This window comes from Hyperoodon ampullatus (assembly GCF_949752795.1).
Source record: "Hyperoodon ampullatus genome assembly, chromosome: 20".
Taxonomy (NCBI): Eukaryota; Metazoa; Chordata; class Mammalia; order Artiodactyla; family Ziphiidae; genus Hyperoodon; species Hyperoodon ampullatus.
In genome coordinates, this window is record NC_136933.1 from 26,457,877 (window position 1) to 26,479,164 (window position 21,288).

General features: G+C 51.8%; 1 protein-coding gene across 1 annotated transcript in view; it reads left to right on the forward strand.

The window, feature by feature from the left end:
* The first annotated feature begins 1,403 nt into the window (after nucleotides 1–1,403).
* Nucleotides 1,404–21,288, forward strand: part of MYOM2 (myomesin 2) — an 81,820-nt gene continuing 61,935 nt past the window's right edge. The window contains exons 1-6 of the mRNA XM_079726539.1: nucleotides 1,404–1,432; nucleotides 7,923–8,041; nucleotides 9,409–9,567; nucleotides 13,401–13,563; nucleotides 13,674–13,831; nucleotides 14,958–15,050. Of these exons, the coding sequence (XP_079582665.1) occupies nucleotides 7,935–8,041; nucleotides 9,409–9,567; nucleotides 13,401–13,563; nucleotides 13,674–13,831; nucleotides 14,958–15,050 (680 nt within the window). The 5' untranslated portion in view covers nucleotides 1,404–1,432; nucleotides 7,923–7,934. The remainder of the gene's footprint in view (nucleotides 1,433–7,922; nucleotides 8,042–9,408; nucleotides 9,568–13,400; nucleotides 13,564–13,673; nucleotides 13,832–14,957; nucleotides 15,051–21,288) is intronic.

A 21,288-nucleotide genomic window follows, 5' to 3' on the forward strand; every position in this document is an offset into this window, starting at 1 on the left:
CCCCACTTTCCCCTTTGGTAACCATAAGTTTGTTTTCTGTGTCTTTGAGTCTGTTTCTGTTTTATATATAGATTCATTTGTACTATTTTTTTAGATTCCACATATAAGCGATAGCATATGATATTTGTCTTTCTCTGTCTGACTTACTTTACTTAGTATGAACATCTCTAGGTGCACCCACGTTGCTGCAAATGGCATGATTTCATTCTTTTTTATGGCTGAGTAATATTCCATCGTATGTATGTACCACATCCTCTCTATCCATTCATCTGTCGATGGGCACTGGGGTTGCTTCTGTGTCTTGCGTGCCTTCGTGGTATTTATCTCTCTCATCCATTGACCTGTGCTGCTGGCCTTTGGCTACATTCCTGATAAACCAGATGTGGGAACAGGGAGTTTTTTGGACTCTCAGGCACTTCCTATATCTTATTCTCACTAAAACAGACTTAAAAGCCGGTTGTTCTCACACACGTTGTGCCAGCGGGGAAACAGCCCCACTGCAGCCGAGCCTGGGACATGGCTGCAGTCAGCTCTGGCCTCTGAGGCGGGGCACCCGACTCGGCCCACCTCTCGGCGATAGGCTCCCTGTGACAGCCCAGATCAATCATGCCAGTCGTGTGTTATTTATACTTGGACACATGCTGCACCCCGTAGTCATCTGGGCGGGTTAGATGCCGCGCACGCCGGTGGTAATAACTATAAATAAGATGTAACTTGCCGACTAGGCATGGGTCCTCTTTTAGGTAGAAGTTCTGGCTAAATTAACCCCAGGATGAAACCAAGTCAGAACTTGAGTCATCTCTGAAATAAAACTTAAAAAACCCAACCAAACACACACACACACACACACACACACACACACACACACACAGAGGCCACCTTCCCTCCATCCCCGGCTAACAGCACTCTCGGGGTTTGGTGTCAAAATGGTGAAAATGCTTATTGCAGTCAAGTCTGTGTTGGAGACTCATCTGCGAGTGTCCGTTTAGGTACCAGGGAAACTTTAGCCCCAAAGCATTAAAAATAAGTCTGCAAATTTATGCTCGGAGTGCAGCTGAGTCTGGGGAGGGCGGGCAGGGGTGGGCTGTCAGGGCCCTGCCCTCTTTTTATCGGTCAGTAGCTCTGCTTCCTCAGTTTCCTGGGCGTGAGAAATGCACTTTGTGAGTCGGGAAGGATGCTTTTCACTTTTCGATTTTTCCGCCTCGAATTAAACTTTTTCCCTCCTAAGAGCAGGCTGATGATTTATGATTCAGGTATCAGCGAGGGGCCAGGCTTCCCAAGGGTCTATAAATAGCATCTCCTCAGCCATAAATGGGAGGGAGGCTGGGCGTTTGGAGGGAGACGTGCTTTGCTTCCCTCGGCCGGAGCCTGCAGCCTGGTGAGCCCGTGAGGTAGACGCCGTCTCCTCTTTGCCACCTTCCTTTCTCTCTGGGTAAGTTTCCTCCGCTTCTGTGCTCTTCTGCTGTGAGGCTTTGGAGGCAGGAAGAGTAGTGTGCAGAAGCTGGCTGCACTCAGATTTCCTAAGCAGAGGGTGTCAGGGTGAAGCCATGGGAACCAAGGAACTCCACTCCATGCAGAAAAAGTCAGCCAGTAATTAGAGCCAAGGTCTGTGTTTCTTTGACTGGATTTGAATACTTTCTGTGTTGTTAGGAGGTTCTGAGCCCCTTCCCAGCCCTTGCACTTTAACCCTGGTTTTTGCAGCATCTCCTTTGGGTCCCTGAGTTGGTGGATGGATGTCTGCAATTTTCACGAGTCACAGAAATGAGAGCCTCTCTCAGGAGAGGGCAGGTTTGAAAGGGTGTGAAATAAAATTGGATATTTTCTTAAGAGAAACAGAAAGAAAGCAGGGCTATTCAGCTCAGACCTGGACTGTAGCATCTAGGGGAGGGGATAAAAACAGTACTTCTTGTCACTGTTTCTAAGTTCTCACCTCACAATGATGCATTTCTCCTTTGTGCTTTTTGATGCGTTATGATCCTGCAGGATTTTCAGGCTCGGTTCCCCTAAGAGAGCCTGAGCTTCCTCTGGTCATGCTCTTGAAACGCTGCCCCAGAAAAAGGCAGTGGAGTTGGATGACTGTACCCAGAAGGCCTGGGAGGGGCAGTGAAGCAGGAACGTGGGGTCTCAGTGCTTGGAAATGCTTAGCTGTCTCCACCTCCTGGTCTCAAGGTGGTAATAACTATAAATAAGATGTAACTTGCCAACTAGGCATGGGTCCTCTTTTAGGTAGAAGTTCTGGCTAAATTAACCCCAGGATGAAACCAAGTCAGAACTTGAGTCATCTCTGAAATAAATTTTTAAAAACCCAACCAACCAAACACACACACACACACACACACACACACACACACACACACACGCCACCTTCCCTCCATCCACGGCTAACAGCACTCTCAGGGTTTGGTGTCAAAATGGTGAAAAAGCTTATTGCAATCAAGTCTGTGTTAGAGACTCATCTGCGAGTGTCCGTTTAGGTACCAGGGAAACTTTAGCCCCAAAGCATTAAAAATTCCTCACTGCGTAGAAGTAAAACAGGCGTTGAAGAGCACATACAACAAAGATTATTTAGAGTCGTTATTCACTCGACTGAGTCTGGGTTCTATGTGCAGCGAATTTGCATGAAGCTAACTGTGAATTAGAGACCTTCACCCATGTGCCTGTGCTTCATGAAAACAAGGAGAACCTGTGGGTAAAGTTTATGGGATGAAATATTTGTGTAACCGTTGATTTGTTTTTAATTCTCGCAATTTATGAAAAATGTGGTAAGTCGCTGGGTTGCTGGAAAGCTCCCGTCCAGGAAGCAGCACGTTATCTTGTTTCTCCATCTGATTTGATCCTGCTTAAGCGTTGGGCCCGGATGGATCAGGCTCCCTGGAAGAACTCTGGAGCTTCAGGGAGAGAGGTAGCTGAGCGACCTGCTAAGACATTCAGTCCTGGGGCTGAGAGGCTCTCTGGGGGACACTTGGGAAGCTGGCTGACAGACCTTAGAAGTCAGGCCACGTTGGATGGTGAGGATTTCTAGAGTTACGCTGTGCTCAGTTATATTTACTTTTGGAGCCAAGTAGTTTGGAAAAACCTTGGGGAAAGTAGTTCCTGATGTGAATGGAACCCGTCTTGGGAACTGAGGGCATAGTTCCTTGGGGCTGTGGACCAACTGTACCCTTTCTGCTTCTCTAGAAGAGCTTTAACGGTGTGTTCATGGACTTCAACAACTTTAGCATGTTTATTAAATGGAAGTAAATGTGTTTTCACTGAAACGTTTTCACAGATTAAAACCCTTCTTGGTGACCTGAGAGATCGGTTCCAAATAGCCCTCGCAGGAAGGGATCAGGACGGAGCCTGTCACGGACGCACAGCCCCCTGTACTTGAGGACAGGCTCGGGTTTCATTTCAGTGTCATGATTCCCAAACGTGTCAGGAGCAGTGGTGGGTGGGGGGCAGGCCGGTGCCGAGTCAGACGCCGGGATGGAAATTTGGCTCCGTCCCCGGGAACCAGTGACCTGAGGGTTAGTTTCATCACCTGAAGCAGTTTCCTCGTAGGGAAAGGTCGAGATTCGAACCAGGACAGAATAAGGTGCTGCATCTCAAGTTGTGTCAATTCACTCACGATTGCTGAAAACACCAGAACCTGAGGTTTGACCAAGGTCGACTCTGTTTCTTTGGTATTTGAGGGTGGTCAGTGGTTTTAAACTTGACCACACATCTGGGCGCCGCTGGCGCTTGAAGGAAAGTCCCTGCTTCCTCCTCTGACCCCTCTGTTCTCAACGAAACAAACTGAGACCCGAGAGCTGGGTGGGCGGCAGGGTCAGCGCTGGAATCCAGCCCCCGACGCCCCCTCCATGAGGGACTCACCCCCCAGAACTGTGCTGGGGGCCGCTGTCTTCGCTGTGTTTTGAGGCGTCAGCTGGGGGTCGTTTGCCTAAGAAGGAGAAAGTGGAGAGAGCTCTGTGCACACCGCCCGCCACGCCCTCCTCTCGGTGGGGCCCCCCTAGCACAGCTGGCTACGTCCCTCACGGCCCCAGGCTGAGGGGGTTTGGAGCCCATGCTGAGCCTGTAGGGAACTTGCTTCCACGAGGCGTCCTCACCCCTGTCTGCAGGCCCCCAGTGGGGACAGGGACACCCAGGCAGGTTCGGGAAATTTTTTTTTTAATTTTATTTATTTATTTTTTGGCTGCGTTGGGTCTTCCTTGCTGAACGCGAGCTTTCTCTAGTTGCGGCGAGTGGGGGCTACTCTTTGTTGCGGTGCGTGGGCTTCTCATTGCGGTGGCTTCTCTTGTTGCAGAGCACGGGCTCTAGGCACGTGGGCTTCAGTAGTTGTGGCACGTGGGCTCAGTCGTTGTGGCTCACGGGCTTAGTTGCTCTGCGGCATGTGGGATCTTCCCAGACCAGGGCTCGAACCCGTGTCCCCTGCATTGGCAGGCGGACTTTTAACCACTGTGCCACTAGGGAAGTCCCCAGGTTCTGGAATTTGAGGTCCACTGAGCAGAGCCCAAATGGGTGGCCTGGCGTGGGCTTGGGCCGTGTGGTGGCTCTTCCCGGGCACCTGGGCTGGGATGGAGGCTCATACAGTCAGTGGGCGCGGGCAGGGGGTCCCATGCACAGAAGGTGGGAGTTTGCTGCCTTCCCTGGAGCAGGCGTCCCCAAGATGTCTCGGTCCTTGAAATGCAATGGCCCCCCGGTCCAGGCTTGGCCGGCGTGGTGCAGGGCAGGTGCTCCAGGTGCGGGTGGGTCAGCGTCATGTCCACTCAGCTAGCAGAGAATCACGTGGGCTGAACCCTGGGTACCGCCGCGGCCCCATGGTGTCCTGGGGGTCGCACCTCCAGCAAGTCCACGGTCAGAGCGAGAGCAGGGGAACCATGTGCACTCGACTCCGGCCCTGCCCCTGATCTCCACAAAGTGCCTGCTCCCGGCAGGAGGCGTGAGGACTCACCGGCCACACGAGCTGGCGTCACGTCAGCCCAGGACACGCCGGTTGCTGACTGCGCTCAGAGCCCGCAGGCCGCTGGCTCTGAACAGGAGCCGGGTCCCACCAAGGGGGGGCTCTGAGGGTGCTATAGCTGCCACACTCTAAACGTGTCGAGATAGCTTATCCTCGCCGGTCACCTAGGCCATTTTTGGACTCTTCCCTCTGCCAAGAAACACACCCGGATCTGAAGGGTAACTCCACAGAGATGTAAGTAAATATTGTGACGGGACAGGACCACTGGTGCAACAGCAGGGGCAGGGGCTGTTCTGGGTTTTTCTGCTGTAGCTGACTTTTCCTCCATGAGTGCAGGGGTGATGGGAGAAGGCGTCTAGATGAAACTGGCTCCAAGTGGTGACCCGTGTGCCCCAACACACCAATCCAGTGACCTGTCCCCAGCAACGGAGTGTGTACCTTATGGGCAGAAGCTTTCCTTGAAGATTCATCCTGAGTAACTCATTGGAAAATCCCAGAGATGCAGTCGAGGATATTGTGCAAATATTAAAGGGATAAGTGCATGTTTTCAGACACCCTGTCCTACCTGCAGAATTCAACTTAACAACAACAAACAACAACAGTGTGCTAGGGGCGGCTCCCAGTTTGGGTTGTTTGTTCCTCCCTACCAAGCACGGGCCAGCACTGTGCAGATTCAGTAGAACGTCCAAGATAGAGAAATGATAGGTCAGCCCAAGGTCACTTCACAGTAGTGCTGGAGTCGGAAGTCGATCCTAGGCCTGTCAGGTGTCAAAACCTGTGCACTTGACCTCCGCGTTATGGTACCTCGTTCCAGCTGGGGGTGGGATGGAGGGGGTATGTTTTTATTGGGTTCTTTTAGATGCAACATTCTATTATATATTTATAGTCAAATGTATGCCAGCCACAAGACACACGCTGGACCCTCAATGGAGATGTGGTAGTTGGTTGACTAGTTGGTTTTTAGGAGGGAATTTTGAGATGAGTTAGTGTGGAAAAGTATAGAAGACCCCGAAAGAGAAGTCTGGTGGCCTCTGGGTGGGCAGGCACTTTTTGTATGTTTTTAGGGAAATCACTTCTCCTCTCTGGCTGTCGGGTCCCCTGCCCCACTCGTCCTCCCCCATAGAATAGGGGTTTGGATAATCCCCAAGGACCTTTCCAAGCTCTGTAATTCTGTGATTCTAGGAAATCACAGGCTAAAGGGAACAGATCCTGAGACATAGACTTGGAGCAAATTCTATGCTTGTAAGGTTTTCTAACATTTGCTTAGAGGTGTGCGCTGCAATGAGGAATGAGGGTGAAGGCCCGTCTCAGGACAGGACCTGGCATTTTCTGCCCGTTTCCACCCCCGTGTCCCCTGGGGCTGTGCTGTGAGGCCTCCTAAGGATCCTTCTTTAAATCGGGGCAGATTATTCCAATTTCAACACAGAGGACAAAAATGGAGCTCGGGGCTTCCCTGGTGGCGCAGTGGTTGGGGGTCTGCCTGCCGATGCAGGGGACACGGGTTCGTGCCCCGGTCCGGGAAGATCCCACATGCCGCGGAGCGGCTGGGCCCGTGAGCCATGGCCGCTGAGCCTGCGCGTCCGGAGCCTGTGCTCCGCAATGGGAGAGGCCACAACGGTGAGAAGCCCACGTACCGCAAAAAAAAAAAAAAAAAATCACAGGGATTTAGGGACATTGTCTGCGTCCCTTTTTAGAGAGAGTCAAGCAGCCCGGTAAGTTGGCATTTTACTTATTTGGGTGAACCCATGCAGCAAACGGCCGTCTAATACCTGCGCTGCTTCAAATCCCCACATCCTTGCTGCAGGGTGGGTCTCGAAGACTTCTTGTTTGGGGAGAATTTAGCCAAACAGCGCTCACTTCCCCGCATCCCCCAGACTTTGGAGCTGGGCTCAGCCCCCAGGCCTGCCCCTCCCAACCAAGCAAACCGACAAGTAGCCAGTGAGATGGGATTTTAGGGGACTGGGTCTGGAAGGCTTCCTGGAGACCATTCTGTTCTCAAACCCCCCTTCAGAGCAGGAGAGGCTTCACCTCCTGCGCGGATGCCGAGAGCTCCACGCGGCCGCGTGCTTTCCGGAGCGACGTTTCCCATCTGCTTTTCCCGAGATCCTGAGCCCCAGTGTTTTCCTGCTTCCCACTTTGCCCCTGGGATGCCCTCTGCCCGCCCCACCTCCGCCCATCACCTCCCCAGTCCATTGGGCTCTTCTCAAATGTCACCTGCTTCAGGGCCTCTGGCTGCCATGGCCCTGGGCCACGTGCTCCCCCTGTTACTTCCCAGCACTTTTTGTGTCTCCTTTGCTCTTATCTCCTCCTCTCTTGTATTCTAAGTGTTTGTTTACTTCTCTGACCTGTGCTTTAATTATTTTTATCCTTATCACTCACATTGCTTTTTAACATGAAAAGCAATGTGAGTGATAAGGATAAAAATGAAAAGCCTTGAACAAACTAGGTAGTTTATAGACATTGGATGAGTTTATAATTAAGTGAAACGTGCAGCTCAATCTTCTAATTTTTTTTTTTTTTTTTTTTTTTTTTTGCGGTACGCGGGCCTCTCACTGCTGTGGCCTCTCCCGTTGCGGAGCACAGGCTCCGGACGCACAGGCTCCGGACGCACAGGCTCAGCGGCCATGGCTCACGGGCCCAGCCGCTCCGCGGCATGTGGGATCTTCCCAGACTGGGGCATGAACCCGTGTCCCCTGCATTGGCAGGCGGACTCTCAACCACTGCGCCACTAGGGAAGCCCCTCAATCTTCTAATTTTTATGGAAGCAAACAAGAAATGAAGTCAGGTCCCAGGGAACTTAATAGGTGTCCAAGATTATTTCCTCTTATAGACTCTTTCTTATGTTCTCTTCCCCCACAAGGGTTTTGTTAATTGGAGTTGATTTTCCTCTTTGGAACAACCTAAAAGTTTAGTGTGAAGTGCAGGAGCCTGATTACTTTAGAAATTCCAGGACCTCTGCTCTATCTGTTACTCTTTTTCCTAGGTGTCCACAAAGATGTCGCTTGTTGCCGTGCCCTTCTACCAAAAGAGACACAAACACTTTGACCAGTCGTACCGTAATATTCAAACAAGGTACCTTCTGGATGAATATGCAGCGAAAAAGTAAGTTGTCATTCACTGATGGGGCAGGCCGAGCCTTGATTACGAGCTTTGTCTGACTTTCAAGGCAAGAAGCTTGATCCAGTCCCCTGAAGCCTGGAGATGAACTGGTTTAGCCGGGAGGTAGTGCTCCCCGATGCCCATGTCCAGAGCCAGACGGGGAACGTGGCTGACCCAGCTGCACAGCAAACTTTGTGTGGGGCACTCCATGGCATCGTGGCAGGTCCTGGCAGAGCCTAGTAGATCCTGGCAGGTCCTGGAAGATCTTGGGAGATCCTGGCAGATCCTGGTAGATCCTAGGAGATCCTGGCAGATCTTGGGAGATCCTGGTAGATCCTAGAAGATCTGGCAGATTTGGGCAGGTTCTGGCAGATCCTGGGAGATCCTAGAAGATCTGGCAGATTTGGCAGGTCCTGGAAGATCCTGGGAGATCTCAGCAAATCCTGTAGATCCCGGCAGGTCCTGGTAGACTGGCTCTTAGCCCCTGGTTTAGCTCATGAGTCACGGACCTTCAGTAATTGCTCCTTGACTTCACTCTTCTTCACATGCCTTCCAGAGCTAGAATCTAAAAGATCACCAAAAAGCTAGGGCAATGAGAAGGAAACCCATGGGATAGAATGTCGGTGGGAAAGAAGTTAATGGGGGCCGAGTGAAGATCGGATGGAAGCCCATCTCAATGATAATTTTGCTACGTTAATAATAATGTTGCAAAAGGTAGATTTTTTGTTCACTGCCTGATAGACTGGTGTCAGGCCCCAGCCTCATCTGTGAGTTTCCGAGGTTCTGCGTCTGCAGGGGCCAGCGGTACATGCCCTGGCCGCCCACATTTCTGCGGTGTTAATTTAGTAGGTGGACACTGGGCACGGGCTCCGGCCTCAGGTCCCCATCCCCAGCCCCTATATTTAGAACCACCTGTGGTCCTCGTGGTTAGCTGCCATCCTGGTAACAAACAAAGCCAAACATTCTCTGCCCCTCCCAACAGCCTCCGGGGAGCTTCAGATCCCTTAAGATATATATATATAATCATGGCCTCAGGCCAAAAGGGCCTGGAAGGCACTGGCTGGCCTGAGGGAGGGGCAGGGGTGGCGGGCAGCTGAGTCTGGGGGCGGCGCGCCCCTGTGGGGGATGGGCCTGTGCAGACGGGCTGGAGGCCACACTTCGGGGTGTGTGTGTGTGTGTTCACATGTGCAAGTAAGCGCATACACACAGGTGTGCCTGCAGGCGTGTGCATGTGTGTGTGTCCGCATGTGCAGGTGTGGGTGCCCTGCATTTCGAGGATGGTTTGGGGGCGTGGAAAGGGAGTGATGTTGTTTGTGCCGATGCATTTTTACACTTCTCCACCACATGTGATTTTTCCCATGTTCGCCAAGGCGCGCTTCCACCCAGACGTCTTCCCAGAAATCTGTCACTCAGAAGTCGTCCTCGCAGATAGAGTCCAACCAGACGGCACCGGAGGGGACCACCTGCAGGTTGTGTGCCAGGAGGCTGAGCTCTGCGCTGGAAGAGGATGAGCAGGAAAGGAAGCACAGGTAATGCCCTGCCCTCTCTGCCTGCCGCCAGGCCAGCCCCGGGGGCCCCGCGCTGCCCCGGGGCCTGGGCAGGGGCTCTGGGTCAGAGAATGAGGCGGTGTGGGGGGGCATAGCTGAAAGGGGACGTGTGCAGACTGGGAAGGGAACACTTGCTGCAGTGAAAGCCACGCACGACTGTTTTCAGTCGATTCTTATTCTCCACCGTCATCGTCTTGATTCATCCCGACAAGGAAACGACTGGGGATGGATTTTCTGCATCCTCGTGCAGAAGACAACCCTGCGGTCCAGAGGACCCACGGCCACTGTCCACACGTTACAGCTGGATTGGCCTCAGGCCTCTGTCCTCTCCCCCCAAACTCACTCCCTTTCCCCAGAAAGCACTCTGGTCACACTCGGAGGCCTCGAGACCTAAAGGTCTGAGTTAGAGTTTTCGAATTTCCACCACCAGCCTCTTTGGCTACTAAGGAACAGCTGTGAGGCTTGAGGCTTGAGTGGGGAATCTTCCAAAGGGAGGCCAAGATTCCAGCCACGTGTCCGTGTGGACACAGAGCTGAAGGGAGGGGGCTCTGTAGACCCTCATGCTTCACATTTCTACAGACTCAGCTCATGGGGAAGATGTCACAGGAATGGGGTGGGTTCCTAAGAATGTCAGTCTTCAAATTATTTCCACATCACAGAGAAACAGGTGGTCAACTGACGTGGATCTTTTCAGAGCAGAGTACTTGAGCATCTCATGAATGCTTCATTTCATATCTGCTCTATTTTTTCCTCCTACTTATTTCTAGAAAGTTTTCTCTGTATCGTTAAAACACTCAAAACCGGAAGGAAAATGAGACCTCGCTCAACATGTTTCAGTCTGAAAGTTGCACTATGGCTAAGGAATCTGTTTAGTAAAAATATTGTATAGCTGAAAAGATTAGCCTTTATTTTAAAAAAAAATTTGATGGCTTCCCTGGTGGCGCAGTGGTTGAGAGTCTGACTGCCGATGCAGGGGATGCGGGTTCGTGCCCCGGTCCGGGAAGATCCCACATGCCGCGGAGCGGCTGGGCCCGTGAGCCATGGCCGCTGAGCCTGTGCGTCCGGAGCCTGTGCTCCGCAATGGGAGAGGCCACAGCGGTGAGAGGCCCGCGTACCGCACAAGGAAAAAAAAAAAAAAAAAAAAAATTTTAAATCATCTTTTAGATACCTTGTGGGAATTTTGCCCTGAAAATTTATTTTATTGTCAAGTGACGACTTCTTTTGTAAAAGAATCACTTCAGAATGTGTACATTAAGAAATTGGATTTTTGTGTGTTGGATTATTTCAGAAAGGGTTCTACTATGCTTGAGGTTTTGGCACAGGGTGTGAGAGGACCAGAGCTTTATAATTTTATTTTAACCAGTTATACCTCGGTGTGATCTTATCCCATAAAGTTCCCATTCCTCAGTTTCCTGGGGTGAAATAAATGGGGAAAGTAAGCTTGTATTAATTTGAACAGTCAGGGAGTGTGTTACCATGATTGATGTGGTTTCAGCAAAAATGACTTTTGTGACAATCCTGGCTGTTGGAAATCTTCCTAAAACACATGAAGCTACTCTTGCAATAGCAAATCTGACTCAAGAATGTATTTTGATTCTTGATGCCTGATTATAATGTTACTGTGTCCCTGGAGCTCAGGGTAAATGTCAGTCCCTCTGGGCAAGTGCAGTGGATATAGGTCAGGGCTGTGTCAGCTCTCCACGGAGCCCAGCACCCGTGCTTGGGGATTCTGCATTTTAGGACCCTCCCAGGATTTCATTCTCACAACCCATGTGCATATCTCCCGTGTGAAAGGTCTTATTGAAATTAGGTCTTTCCTCCTTTAACAGTACATCTAAGTAATTGGAGGTTTGGGTGAGCTGGGCCGGAGTTAGTGCAGATTTTATCGCAACTCCAGCTCTGTCTCTGCCATTCGAGGGAGCCCGGTGTAGGGTGATTTGAGGAGTTCGATGAATTCCAGTCTTTATTATGATAATTCACTACTCTTGCTGGCCTTAGGCGTTGCTGAAAGTACGTATTTATTCCTTACCTCCTGTGGCAGATATGAGTGTAACCCACAGGACAAATCGGTCCTTGGAGAGAGATGAAGTGATGGGTTCATCAGTTTGAGTTAAGCTATATCTTCATGTAAAATAAACACCAACGAGGCATCGGCGTGCCCTGAAAGGTCTGGAAATGTCCTCCTGGAAGATACAGGGGATTAGAAATGTCCCTTTGATGCCTCTACTTCCGTCCTGTGAAAAGTGGGCCTCCCTGCGTTATGCAGCTGTCCGAGGGGCTTGTCTTTAGGGCAGATGCACGATGAGTGACATCGTTCTGCACAAGGGTCAGTGTCACAGTCACCCCATCACAGACTAGCAGGGGTGCCTTCTCAGTGTCCCAGATCACAGTATTTGGGGCTGGGCCGGCCAGGGGGAGCAATTCTAGTTCTAATATATATTATAAAACCTTTGGGGCTGGCTGTGCTATTGACAAGTGCAATTCACATAGACATTTTAATCGAGGTCCAGGTGGGACTTCTGATTCTTTAAGCTTATCAGGACAGTTTGCGGCACGAAGAGAGATTTGCCTTTGCTTACGCTGGCATTTAGTGGGATTCACTGCAGACAAGAAGGCTCGGTTCCTGCGAGCCCTCTTAGCAAGGCACTCGCTGTTTCTCCCACAGGGACCTACAGAATCATTTCTGTGCGTGTGGCTCCGTGAGTGAAGAGCCAGGCAGCTGGGATTAGGGTGATGTGATGGGTGTGCACCTGTGCCTAAAATCCTAGACGCTTGTTTTCCTCCGTGGAGAATCACCACGAGCAGAGGGTGTGGGGAAAGGCCGGAGGGGCAAGGAGATGACCTCTAAGCAGCGAGGAGATCATGGGTGTGTGTCCAGGAGGGGACACAGGCAGGTGTGGGCTGGGCTGGGCTGGTCAGAAGTGAAGACGAGGCTGAGTCAGCACTCGCTCGGGGTTTGGCTTTTATTATAGTTCCCATCTCCACGGTTCTGCTTGAAGAAGCTGCAGAGTTTCCTGAAACTCTGTGTTCGATCTCCAACTTCCCGGACACCTGACACCAAGCCTGCGGTTTGCGCTGTGTCTGGAGAAGTGCGGACTGGTGGTTAGGGCTGCGAGGGGCGGGGTGGGAGAGGCCGGGGAAGGGGGGAGCTGCCCGGGTTCTAGGACGGCTTTCCCCACACCGCTGGGCCACGCAGAGCAGAGAGTCCTCCAGTCTGACACCCCACCTTTATGAGCCACGTCCACCTGGTCCCAGCCTCCCCGGCTGCACACTTGATGCTGCCGGTTTCCCTTCCCGGGCAGCCCAGGGCACAGCAAGCCTCTGGCTCTGCTGGGGCCTCGGGAACGCGGTGGTGAAGGAGGGGATGGGGCCGGGAGGGGTGACAGGGTGGCGGGACGCCCCGCTGGGCCGGGCAGTTCCAGGATGTAAACTGCGGAGCCCACAGAGGTGGCCCTCGGGCCAGAAGGGAGGTGCCCTTCATTTCTCTGCGCCGACAGATTAAGAAGCTGCTGACTGTATCCTTTGACTTTTTCTAGAATACAGACTTTTTTCTTAACTTGAATCTATTTGTTCAGAAGCCTTTACTTCAGTCTTAAATTCACTCAGAAACGGCAGCCTCTAAGGAAAACGAGTGGGTCCTGTGTGTCGCCACGCAGAGGAGAGCTTGCAAAAGAAGCAGAAGTAGCTTCTCTCCCACCCTCTCCTCGAGCCCACTTAGGAAGTCCCCGGGGACCGCGTGTCTGGTCCCAGGCCCTCAGTGACCACACGCCCTTTGCACGTGTCCCGAGAATACTGTGGCATCTTGGCTTCTGCAGGTACCAGTCGCTGGTGGCTTCCTATGGGGAGGCCAAGCGGGAGCGTTTCCTCAGCGAGCTGGCCCAGCTGGAGGAGGACGTGCACCTGGCCCGCACCCATGCCCGGGACAAGCTGGACAGATACGCCCTGCAGCACGTGGACAGATACGGCCTGCAGCACACGGTAGGGGCGGGCGGGTGCCGGGTGCAGCCGTGCAGTCAGCACGATGCCCGCGGGCCTGGTGGCGGGAGCCTCGCGCCCCTGGCACCCTGACGCGTGGCTTCCCAGGGCAGGTGGACGACGGGCTGGCCTGGGAGATGCACCCACTTGAGGAGCAACTAAGCAGAGCCCCCGAGATCCTGGTGCAGCTCCGGTCGCACACCATCTGGGAGCGGATGTCTGTCAAGCTGTGCTTCACCGTGCAGGGCTTCCCAACCCCCGTGGTGCAGTGGTGAGTGGGGGCGCCTCCCCGGGGCGGAGGCCCCGCTGCTCTTCCTTTGAAGGATCTGCAGCCGTCGACTCACCTGAGCGGGTGGAGAAGATCCACCTGCAGGGAGCGCGCGGCACCTACTCCAGGGACCGATGCTCTTAAAACTCACCAGGAAATGCGCGTGTGGAAACACACGGAGGGGCCCCTGGAAATCCTAGGCAGGCGTTTTCATTTTAGTGCAATTGACCCAAATGATTTTCCAGAGGACTTTTATTGAAAACCAGGTTCCCGGAAATGACCTGTGTTTACCTGCAGCTCTGCTTTTACTCATGTAAGTGGAGACCCTAAACTCCAAGGCTCTGGAGCCACAGTGAGAGGGTCCCTCGAGCCTTGTGATGCTGAAAATGAAATAAGCTCCACCGACACTTTTAGTTTCAACGTATGTTGCTAAAACCAACTTGTATATTCATTTATTTTCCCACTTGCTGGTACTGAGTCCCCAGGGTCTGTCGTTGGCCACAACACCGTGCTTTCACGTGCGTCCTGGGTTAGGGATCTCAGCAGCAGAGCAGAAAAGTAGTGCCTCTGCCCTCTGGCTGCTCACGAGGGGGGCCGGGGAGGCTGGGGGCCGGGGAGGCTGATAGCCGCCCACCCTTGCCCTAGGGGGAGCCGTGGCCCTGCTGTCCTGGGGGGACACCGAGGCCAGCCTCCTCCAGGCAGGGTCCAGAGCAGTTGGGTCTCTCCACGTGCAGCGCGGCTACACTGCGGCCTCCCTCCAGAGGCTGGACCAGGGCCTAACCAACACTGGTTATGTTTTTCCTTGGAGTGATGTATCCAGAGTTCCTAACAAGTTCCAGGGGACCTTTGGCCCACTCTCTGTCCCATGCAGGTTGAGGGCTGCCCAGGTAGTCTGAGTCCTGCAAGGGCCACCTCCCCTTAAACAGCCAAGAGTGGGCTCTGGACCTTTCCCGTAGCTGCTCCCGCCCTGCCCACCGCCTACAATCTGAGCGGTGAATCAGGCAGAAGCAGAGCGAAAATGTGCTCTGTGTGTGTGTGTGCGCGCGTGCGCCCGCCCGCCCACAAGGTGGGGACACGTGCAAAACAGCCAGTCGGCCTTTACGCTGAGACAAGTGTTTCCCTCTTTCAGGTATAAAGACGGCAGCTTGATCTGCCAGGCAGGGGAGCCAGGAAAGTACAGGATTGAGAGCAAGTACGGGGTGCACACGCTGGAGATCAACAGGTAAGGGCTTGGCGGGCACGGCCGTGCCCCAGCACCTGCCCAGGTGATCAGCCTCCCACACACAGAAGCGGCGGTCAGCTCACACCACATCTGAATTCCGCGTGACGCTCCTGGTGTTTCTGAGTTAAATATTGGTGGTAGAGGCTTCCCTTTGTTTCCTTGGGGCCAGGCCAGAGGGATGTGGATTCAGGGGTTGGTTCTGCGGGGCTCCTGTTCTGGGAACGAAAGGAGAAAATGGCCTAAGGCAGGACGGCAGTGCCAGGTGTGAGGGCCACGGGGAAACGCACAGACACCCTCACACCTGCTCAGCAGCCGGGCTGCACCTCCTGCAGGTTTGGGCAACAGTTCCTAAGCTCAACTCTTCAAGGAAATATGACCTTTATTTTCTTCTCATAGCAAATTGAAAACATGCAGTAAATACAGATAACTAAAAGAAGGTAAAGTTCATCCGTATTTCCAACATCCAGGGTCGGTATTTTGGTGTACTTACAGCACTGCTGTTTGCCTTACACAACACACGTGTAGAACCGTACAAGCACGTTTTGATTTTTTTTTTTAACAAAAGTGAGATTCCGCTGTTCATTTACTCTCTGCTTTTCTGTATACACAGCTAACAGGTTACAGTTAAGATTAAAATTTGTGTCGAGTCATAGCCTTGTTTATCTAGGTAAATTTGAGGCTGTTTAGAAAAGCTGGAGGCCCTGGCCCCATGGGCCCCACTGGCACTGTTTATTGAGAACCTACTATGTGCCCCACACACTCTAGGAACTTGTGTTAAAGTGACCAAAACCTCGATTCCTGACTTGGAGGTCCAGAACATGGCGGCAAGCCTTAAGTGTAATAAAAAGGGAATCATACAGTAGATCAGGGTGATGATGCTGGGTGCAGGGGTCGGGGCATATGGCCTGGGGCTGGGGTGGGTGTGGTGTTAAAGGGGGGCCAGGCAGGCCTTAGAGGAGAAGACATCTAAGGGGATGGAGGAGGGGACAGAGGCGTGGGGCGGAGGCTCCGAGAAGGAGCATCAGGACCCCAGGGCTGCAGCAGTTGGTGGGAGTCACAGGACAGAGGTTAGAGATGTCACCAGTGCCATGAAGACCACCCCGGACCCTGTAGCCCTCACAAGGCTGTTACTGGGGGCAAAGGGGAAGTAAAAGATCTGACTTGCGTTTCCAAAGGGTCACTGACTGCGAACGGATAGTAGGGCAGACTTGGACAGCTTGGCCGAAATTCAAGAAAGATAGATCGATCGTGGGGCTTGGACCACCGTGGATGAGGTGGAGCCAGTGAGGTGGGCGGGGACCGATTTTGAAGTTAGAGCAGTAGGATTTGCTGATGGATTGGATGTGTGTGTCAGTGAAAAAGAGGGGTCGGAATCAGCCCCAGGGTTGGGGGCTCCTGCGTCAGCTGGGGTGCGGAAGGCTGAGAGTGGGCGGGGTCTAGACATCCCACTTTCCTTCAATTTCCAAAATTTCCAGAAATTTCCACAGGCAGTAAACCATACTATCTAGAAAGAGAAACTTTCCTTCATTCTGAAGAGTATTTTTATTTGGTGAGAGGGTGACTCTTTTCTAACCTGGGGTGCCCTAGCAACTGGTTTGTTTTCAAGCTGAATTTTAGTCATCTTTTGGAAAAGAGAAACGAATTCCCTTTCTCAAGTAAGTCCTGTTCACACTATGTTGACAACTTTTAAATTTGTACTGGGAATAAGAGAAGCTTTGAACCATGTGAACTAAATCAGTGAGGCCCCAGTATATCCAGATGGCCTCAGATATATTACTTGGAGTTTGCCTCAGCTTGCAAAGAGTTAAGGAATTTGGGACAAGGAAATTCCTGAGACTGACTTTTCTCTCAGTATTCTTACCCACATTGGGACATTCTTAACAGATGAAATGTAGATAGTCTTCAGAAAAAAGAGCCGGGGGAAGCCCACAAATTACAGCTGACCTCAGCTGTTCATTCCAAACTGCTGAGTTACCATCATCTGATCTGTGGCCGGCTAAGTGGTGAGGAATATGCTGGCTCCTTTGCTCCCCTGGCTGGGGAATGAGCTCTTTCTGTTACAAGAGTGACATTTATTCCTATGAATATTCTTTGGCCACTGTCGCCGAATTCTTGAAGTGCCGAAAAGAAAGCTTAGTTCCCTTTGGTACTGTTCGAATTGAAGCTGTAATTGATACGATTTTATATGCTCATAAAATGTTCTCTTGGGAGTCATAGGGTGAGTTCTATTTCTTCAAAGAATTTTTATGCTGCTCTCGTGTTTTTATAAAGGTGTTTAGAACATCCGATCTTGTGTTTTATTCTAACCTCACCTCTCTGCACTCCCCACTCCTCGCAGGGCGACTCCAGGGCGAATCTCTTCTTGCACTTTATTTTTAGACTTTGATATTCAAATTCTCCTTTGAATTAAATTGTAAATCCCGTGTCAACACCGCTTAGACTTTGAGTACATGGGGCCTGACTACACAAGAGAAATTCATGTGCCACTTAAACGTTTGCCTGCCCCTCTTTAAAATAGATGAAGTGTTATTAGTTTCTCCCCTGGAGTGGTTTTGGGAGCATTTCAGATTGAGACTCTGGGCTGCAAAAGTGCCCCGTGGAAGTTTGTAAAAATTGAGACCAAAGGATACCACCTCTGTCTATTCTGGGATGAGGTCCAAACAGAAAATAAACCCGTTTGCCCCTTAATCACTTGCTTGCAACTTCTGACCGCATGAAGTAGAGGCTTGAAATAGACTCTGTGGGCTGGCAACGTGCTTCTCCTAGTGTGGCCTCGGGAAGGAGAGGAAGGTTGGGGGCCCCTGGGCTGTGGTCAGGCATGTGGGTCTCCAAGTGACCTGTGAACAGAATTTTAAGTTGGGCACAGTCTCCTCCGAAGCTGCAAAGTCCTGCCTGCCTGGTCCCTTGCTGTGCCCTCTGTCCGGTGCCCCCAGGCGCCATGCTTCCTGCAGCCCACCCCCTGCCAGAGCAGCCAACAAATATATATGAGCCCTCCCCCAATCCATGCACGTGTGTTTATTTATAATCTATATATGTTCTACTATATTTTATAGAATGTAAAACATTTACAAAAGAGATGTGCAAAATGAACGAGACACAAGTAAGCATGACCAGAAGTTCTAACTCTCGCCTGCGTACTCCCTCAGCCAGGTGCGCCCTGCCTGGGGTCTGTTGCGTAAATCAGTGGGTCTGGATATTTTTAGGGGGCATGGGCTTCTTTACCAATCAGATGACCCCGTGGAGCCTCTCTCCTGGATAGGTGCACGTGAGCAGGTGTGCACGTGTTTGGTGCACCAAGATCCTGCCTCCAAGGCACCTTTTCCCCAGCCTGGGCCCTCCTGCTAAGTACCAAGTGCTAACTGGTTACCTGACCGGCTATCAGCGCTAGAGTGTTAGGTACGTCTGCCTCCGGGGTCCTAATTCTGTGAGTTAACTGAAGAGCAGCTCAGACTCCGGCGGGAGATGCTGCTGTCCAGGTGGGCTTGGTGCCTGGGGCTTCTCCTGCCACTTCTTTGCGTCACAAGCCTCCTCCTTGGGTTCCCCCAGCTGTTCTCAGCTAAGAAACATGGAGAGCAATTCACTGCGGTTCTCAAAACGCTTAGAAATCCCTGCTGTTTCATTGGAATGTAAAGGCGAAGGAGAGGACCTTCTCCGGGGAGGGAAAGGGAACCTTTTTTGCACTTCAGTCCAAGAATTCAGCTAATACATTTCAATGAATAATATATACAGTTCATACAGTACTATACCAGTTGCAAAGTATTTTCAAATGCATTGTTTTAGTTAATCATCAGTGTCCCCCAAGTAAAGGGTAGGTATTCAATACACGTATTTGAGAAGTTTTAAATACATGCTGTTTATTTGTTAAAAAGTCAGTAGATGAGACTTATCAGGCTGGCCTGATGAGGGAACAGATCTGAAATCAGAACTTGTGGCTGATGACTGCAGTCTTGTAATAGTCTCAGCAAACATAATTTTGCCCTGGCTTTTATTCTGATTGTACCATATTGAAGAAAAGTCCTGATTCACAGCGATTAGTAGTCGCAAATGGGAACATTAAGTGTGACCTTGAAATCTCAGAATGTAGTTCAGTTAAGCAGGGAAGGTGTGAGCAGCTCTGCCTGAGGGCCATCAGGGCACAAACAAGTCAAGCGCAGCACAAAGCTGTGTCTGGGCTTCAGTGAGTGGCCAGTATGTGGTGTGTCAAGGGCGTGTTTCTACTGTTGTTTTAAAAACTGCTGAATTTCATATTGAAGAAGAAATTGGTAGCACGCTTGGGAGATTTGGTTTGAAAACTATGGGACACAGTTTGGAGACTACCAAGACTAAGTAACGTCCAGAAAGGCCTTGGAGGGAAGTATTGAAGAAGATGGAAACAGGTATATGGTGGCTGATGGACACACTCTGAGTGACGTCTGTGCACGGTCTTCTCAAGCACTTGATGTGCTTCAGGCACCAGTAACCTCCTCACTCAGCAGTGGGTAGCGACGCTGACCAGCTGGGCCCGGGGACAGTCTTGGTTCAGGTCCAGCAGGGGGAGGGCCACTTCCTGTGCTGGGCTGCCCCGTCTCTCGGCTCTGGGTGGGGTGTCTGTTTTTGCCTGACGGCTCCTACTTCTGAGTCTGTGTCACAGTCAGCTTCCATCCCAGCCTCCAGGTCAGGGGATTTGGTGCGGCAGTCTGTACAGGAGCCTTTGCCTCTCCCCCCCGCATTGTTCTGGCTCCTGACTCCCCAGCCCATGCCCGTGGGCGGCCCAACCCTCCGGCCTGCGGGGAGGGTGAGTCCCGCTAGCGGGGAGGGATCTTTGTAGAGCGAGGTGTAGGGCTGATCCCAGAAGAATACTTCCTGTTTGAAGAGTGCGTTTATGAAAATACAGTGGTTTCAGTGTTTAGAAGAAATAACCCAAGGGCAAGGTTAAAAAAATCCAAGCGATGCCTAAGGTTATGGAAGAGAAGAAATTCTCCACTCATCCCTAGAGCCCCAGCCCTAGCCGTGTTCCCAGAGGTAGCTGCTGCGGCCTGTTTGTTGGGGTGTGTGTGTGTTTGCGCGCACGCAGTGTGTGTGTAGATCAGCAGAGAACATTAATGGCCAGTTATGGGGAAAGCGTCCGTGTTATGGTTACGGGATTTTTACGTGTTGTACCGTCACTCTGACTCTGCCCCTGGCGATACGCTGTACCCGCAGTGTACGTGGAAATGACACGGCAAAGGAATGTGATGCGTTCAGGCTAGAACTGCAGCTTTGTTGAGGGGCCTTGAGGTTGGCCTGTATCCCTCCAAGGTGAGCCTGTACGTAATGCACTGGTTTGAACACCTGCGGTAGCGGCTCTCTCTCCCTTGAGCAGCGGCACAGTTACAGGAGGCCAGGTGGCATCGCCGGGTGCAGTGGAACTGGATTAGAGCCTCGTCGGGGCAGGGACGGAGTTCTTCCCAGGCAGCGTGGGTCCCTGAAATGTTCTCTCTCTTTTCTTGGAGACACTGTATTTTTCGGTCAAAGAAACTATTTTCAGCTGCAAGTGGAATAGAAAATACAATAAAATGACGAAGGACTTCCAAAGAACGGGTTTGTCTCTGGGTCACTGGATGCTTAAAGCATCTAAACATGAGGCCTGAGTAAACTTTTTCTGTGTTTTTGTCACTATGCCTGTGATGCCTATGCTTGGAGAGATGGCAGAAAGACCAGAAAGCTGCAGAGTTCAGAGTTTTGTGGACCTTGTTTACCCAAATTCTTAAAGGCTCTACTTTCTCTCCAAGCTAATAGGGTAATAGTACTGTCTTGCTGGGCACTTGAGACTTTTAGACAAAGTAGCCAACGGAAAGTAACTAGCAGAGAGTCAGTTGAGTAAGAGTCCTACGTCAAGTTTTGGGGGGAAGCTGGTGGGAAGACAGTTCATAGCCAGAAACTAAGCTTCGGCTTCCGTGGGATGGACGTGGGGGGCTGGAGAAGCCCCACCACTGAGAAACTGGGCTCCGCGGTCCCTGGGCCATTGTCCTTCCCGGGGGTGGACACGCGTCCCTCGCAACACTCCGGGCCCGGAGGCCTCAGGTGGGTCCAGTCCAGGCACCTTCGTTACGCCCACGAGTGGGTGCTTCCTGTCTGGGTGATCCCACTGCTTTGGGGGTCTGCGCAGGGAACCCCTGGTGGGGAGGGAGGTGGGGTTGATTCTCCTGGAGGTTGAGGCCATTGGAGCTGCCCACTGACAAGATAAAACCACGGATGCTGCAGGTAGAAGAACAGAACC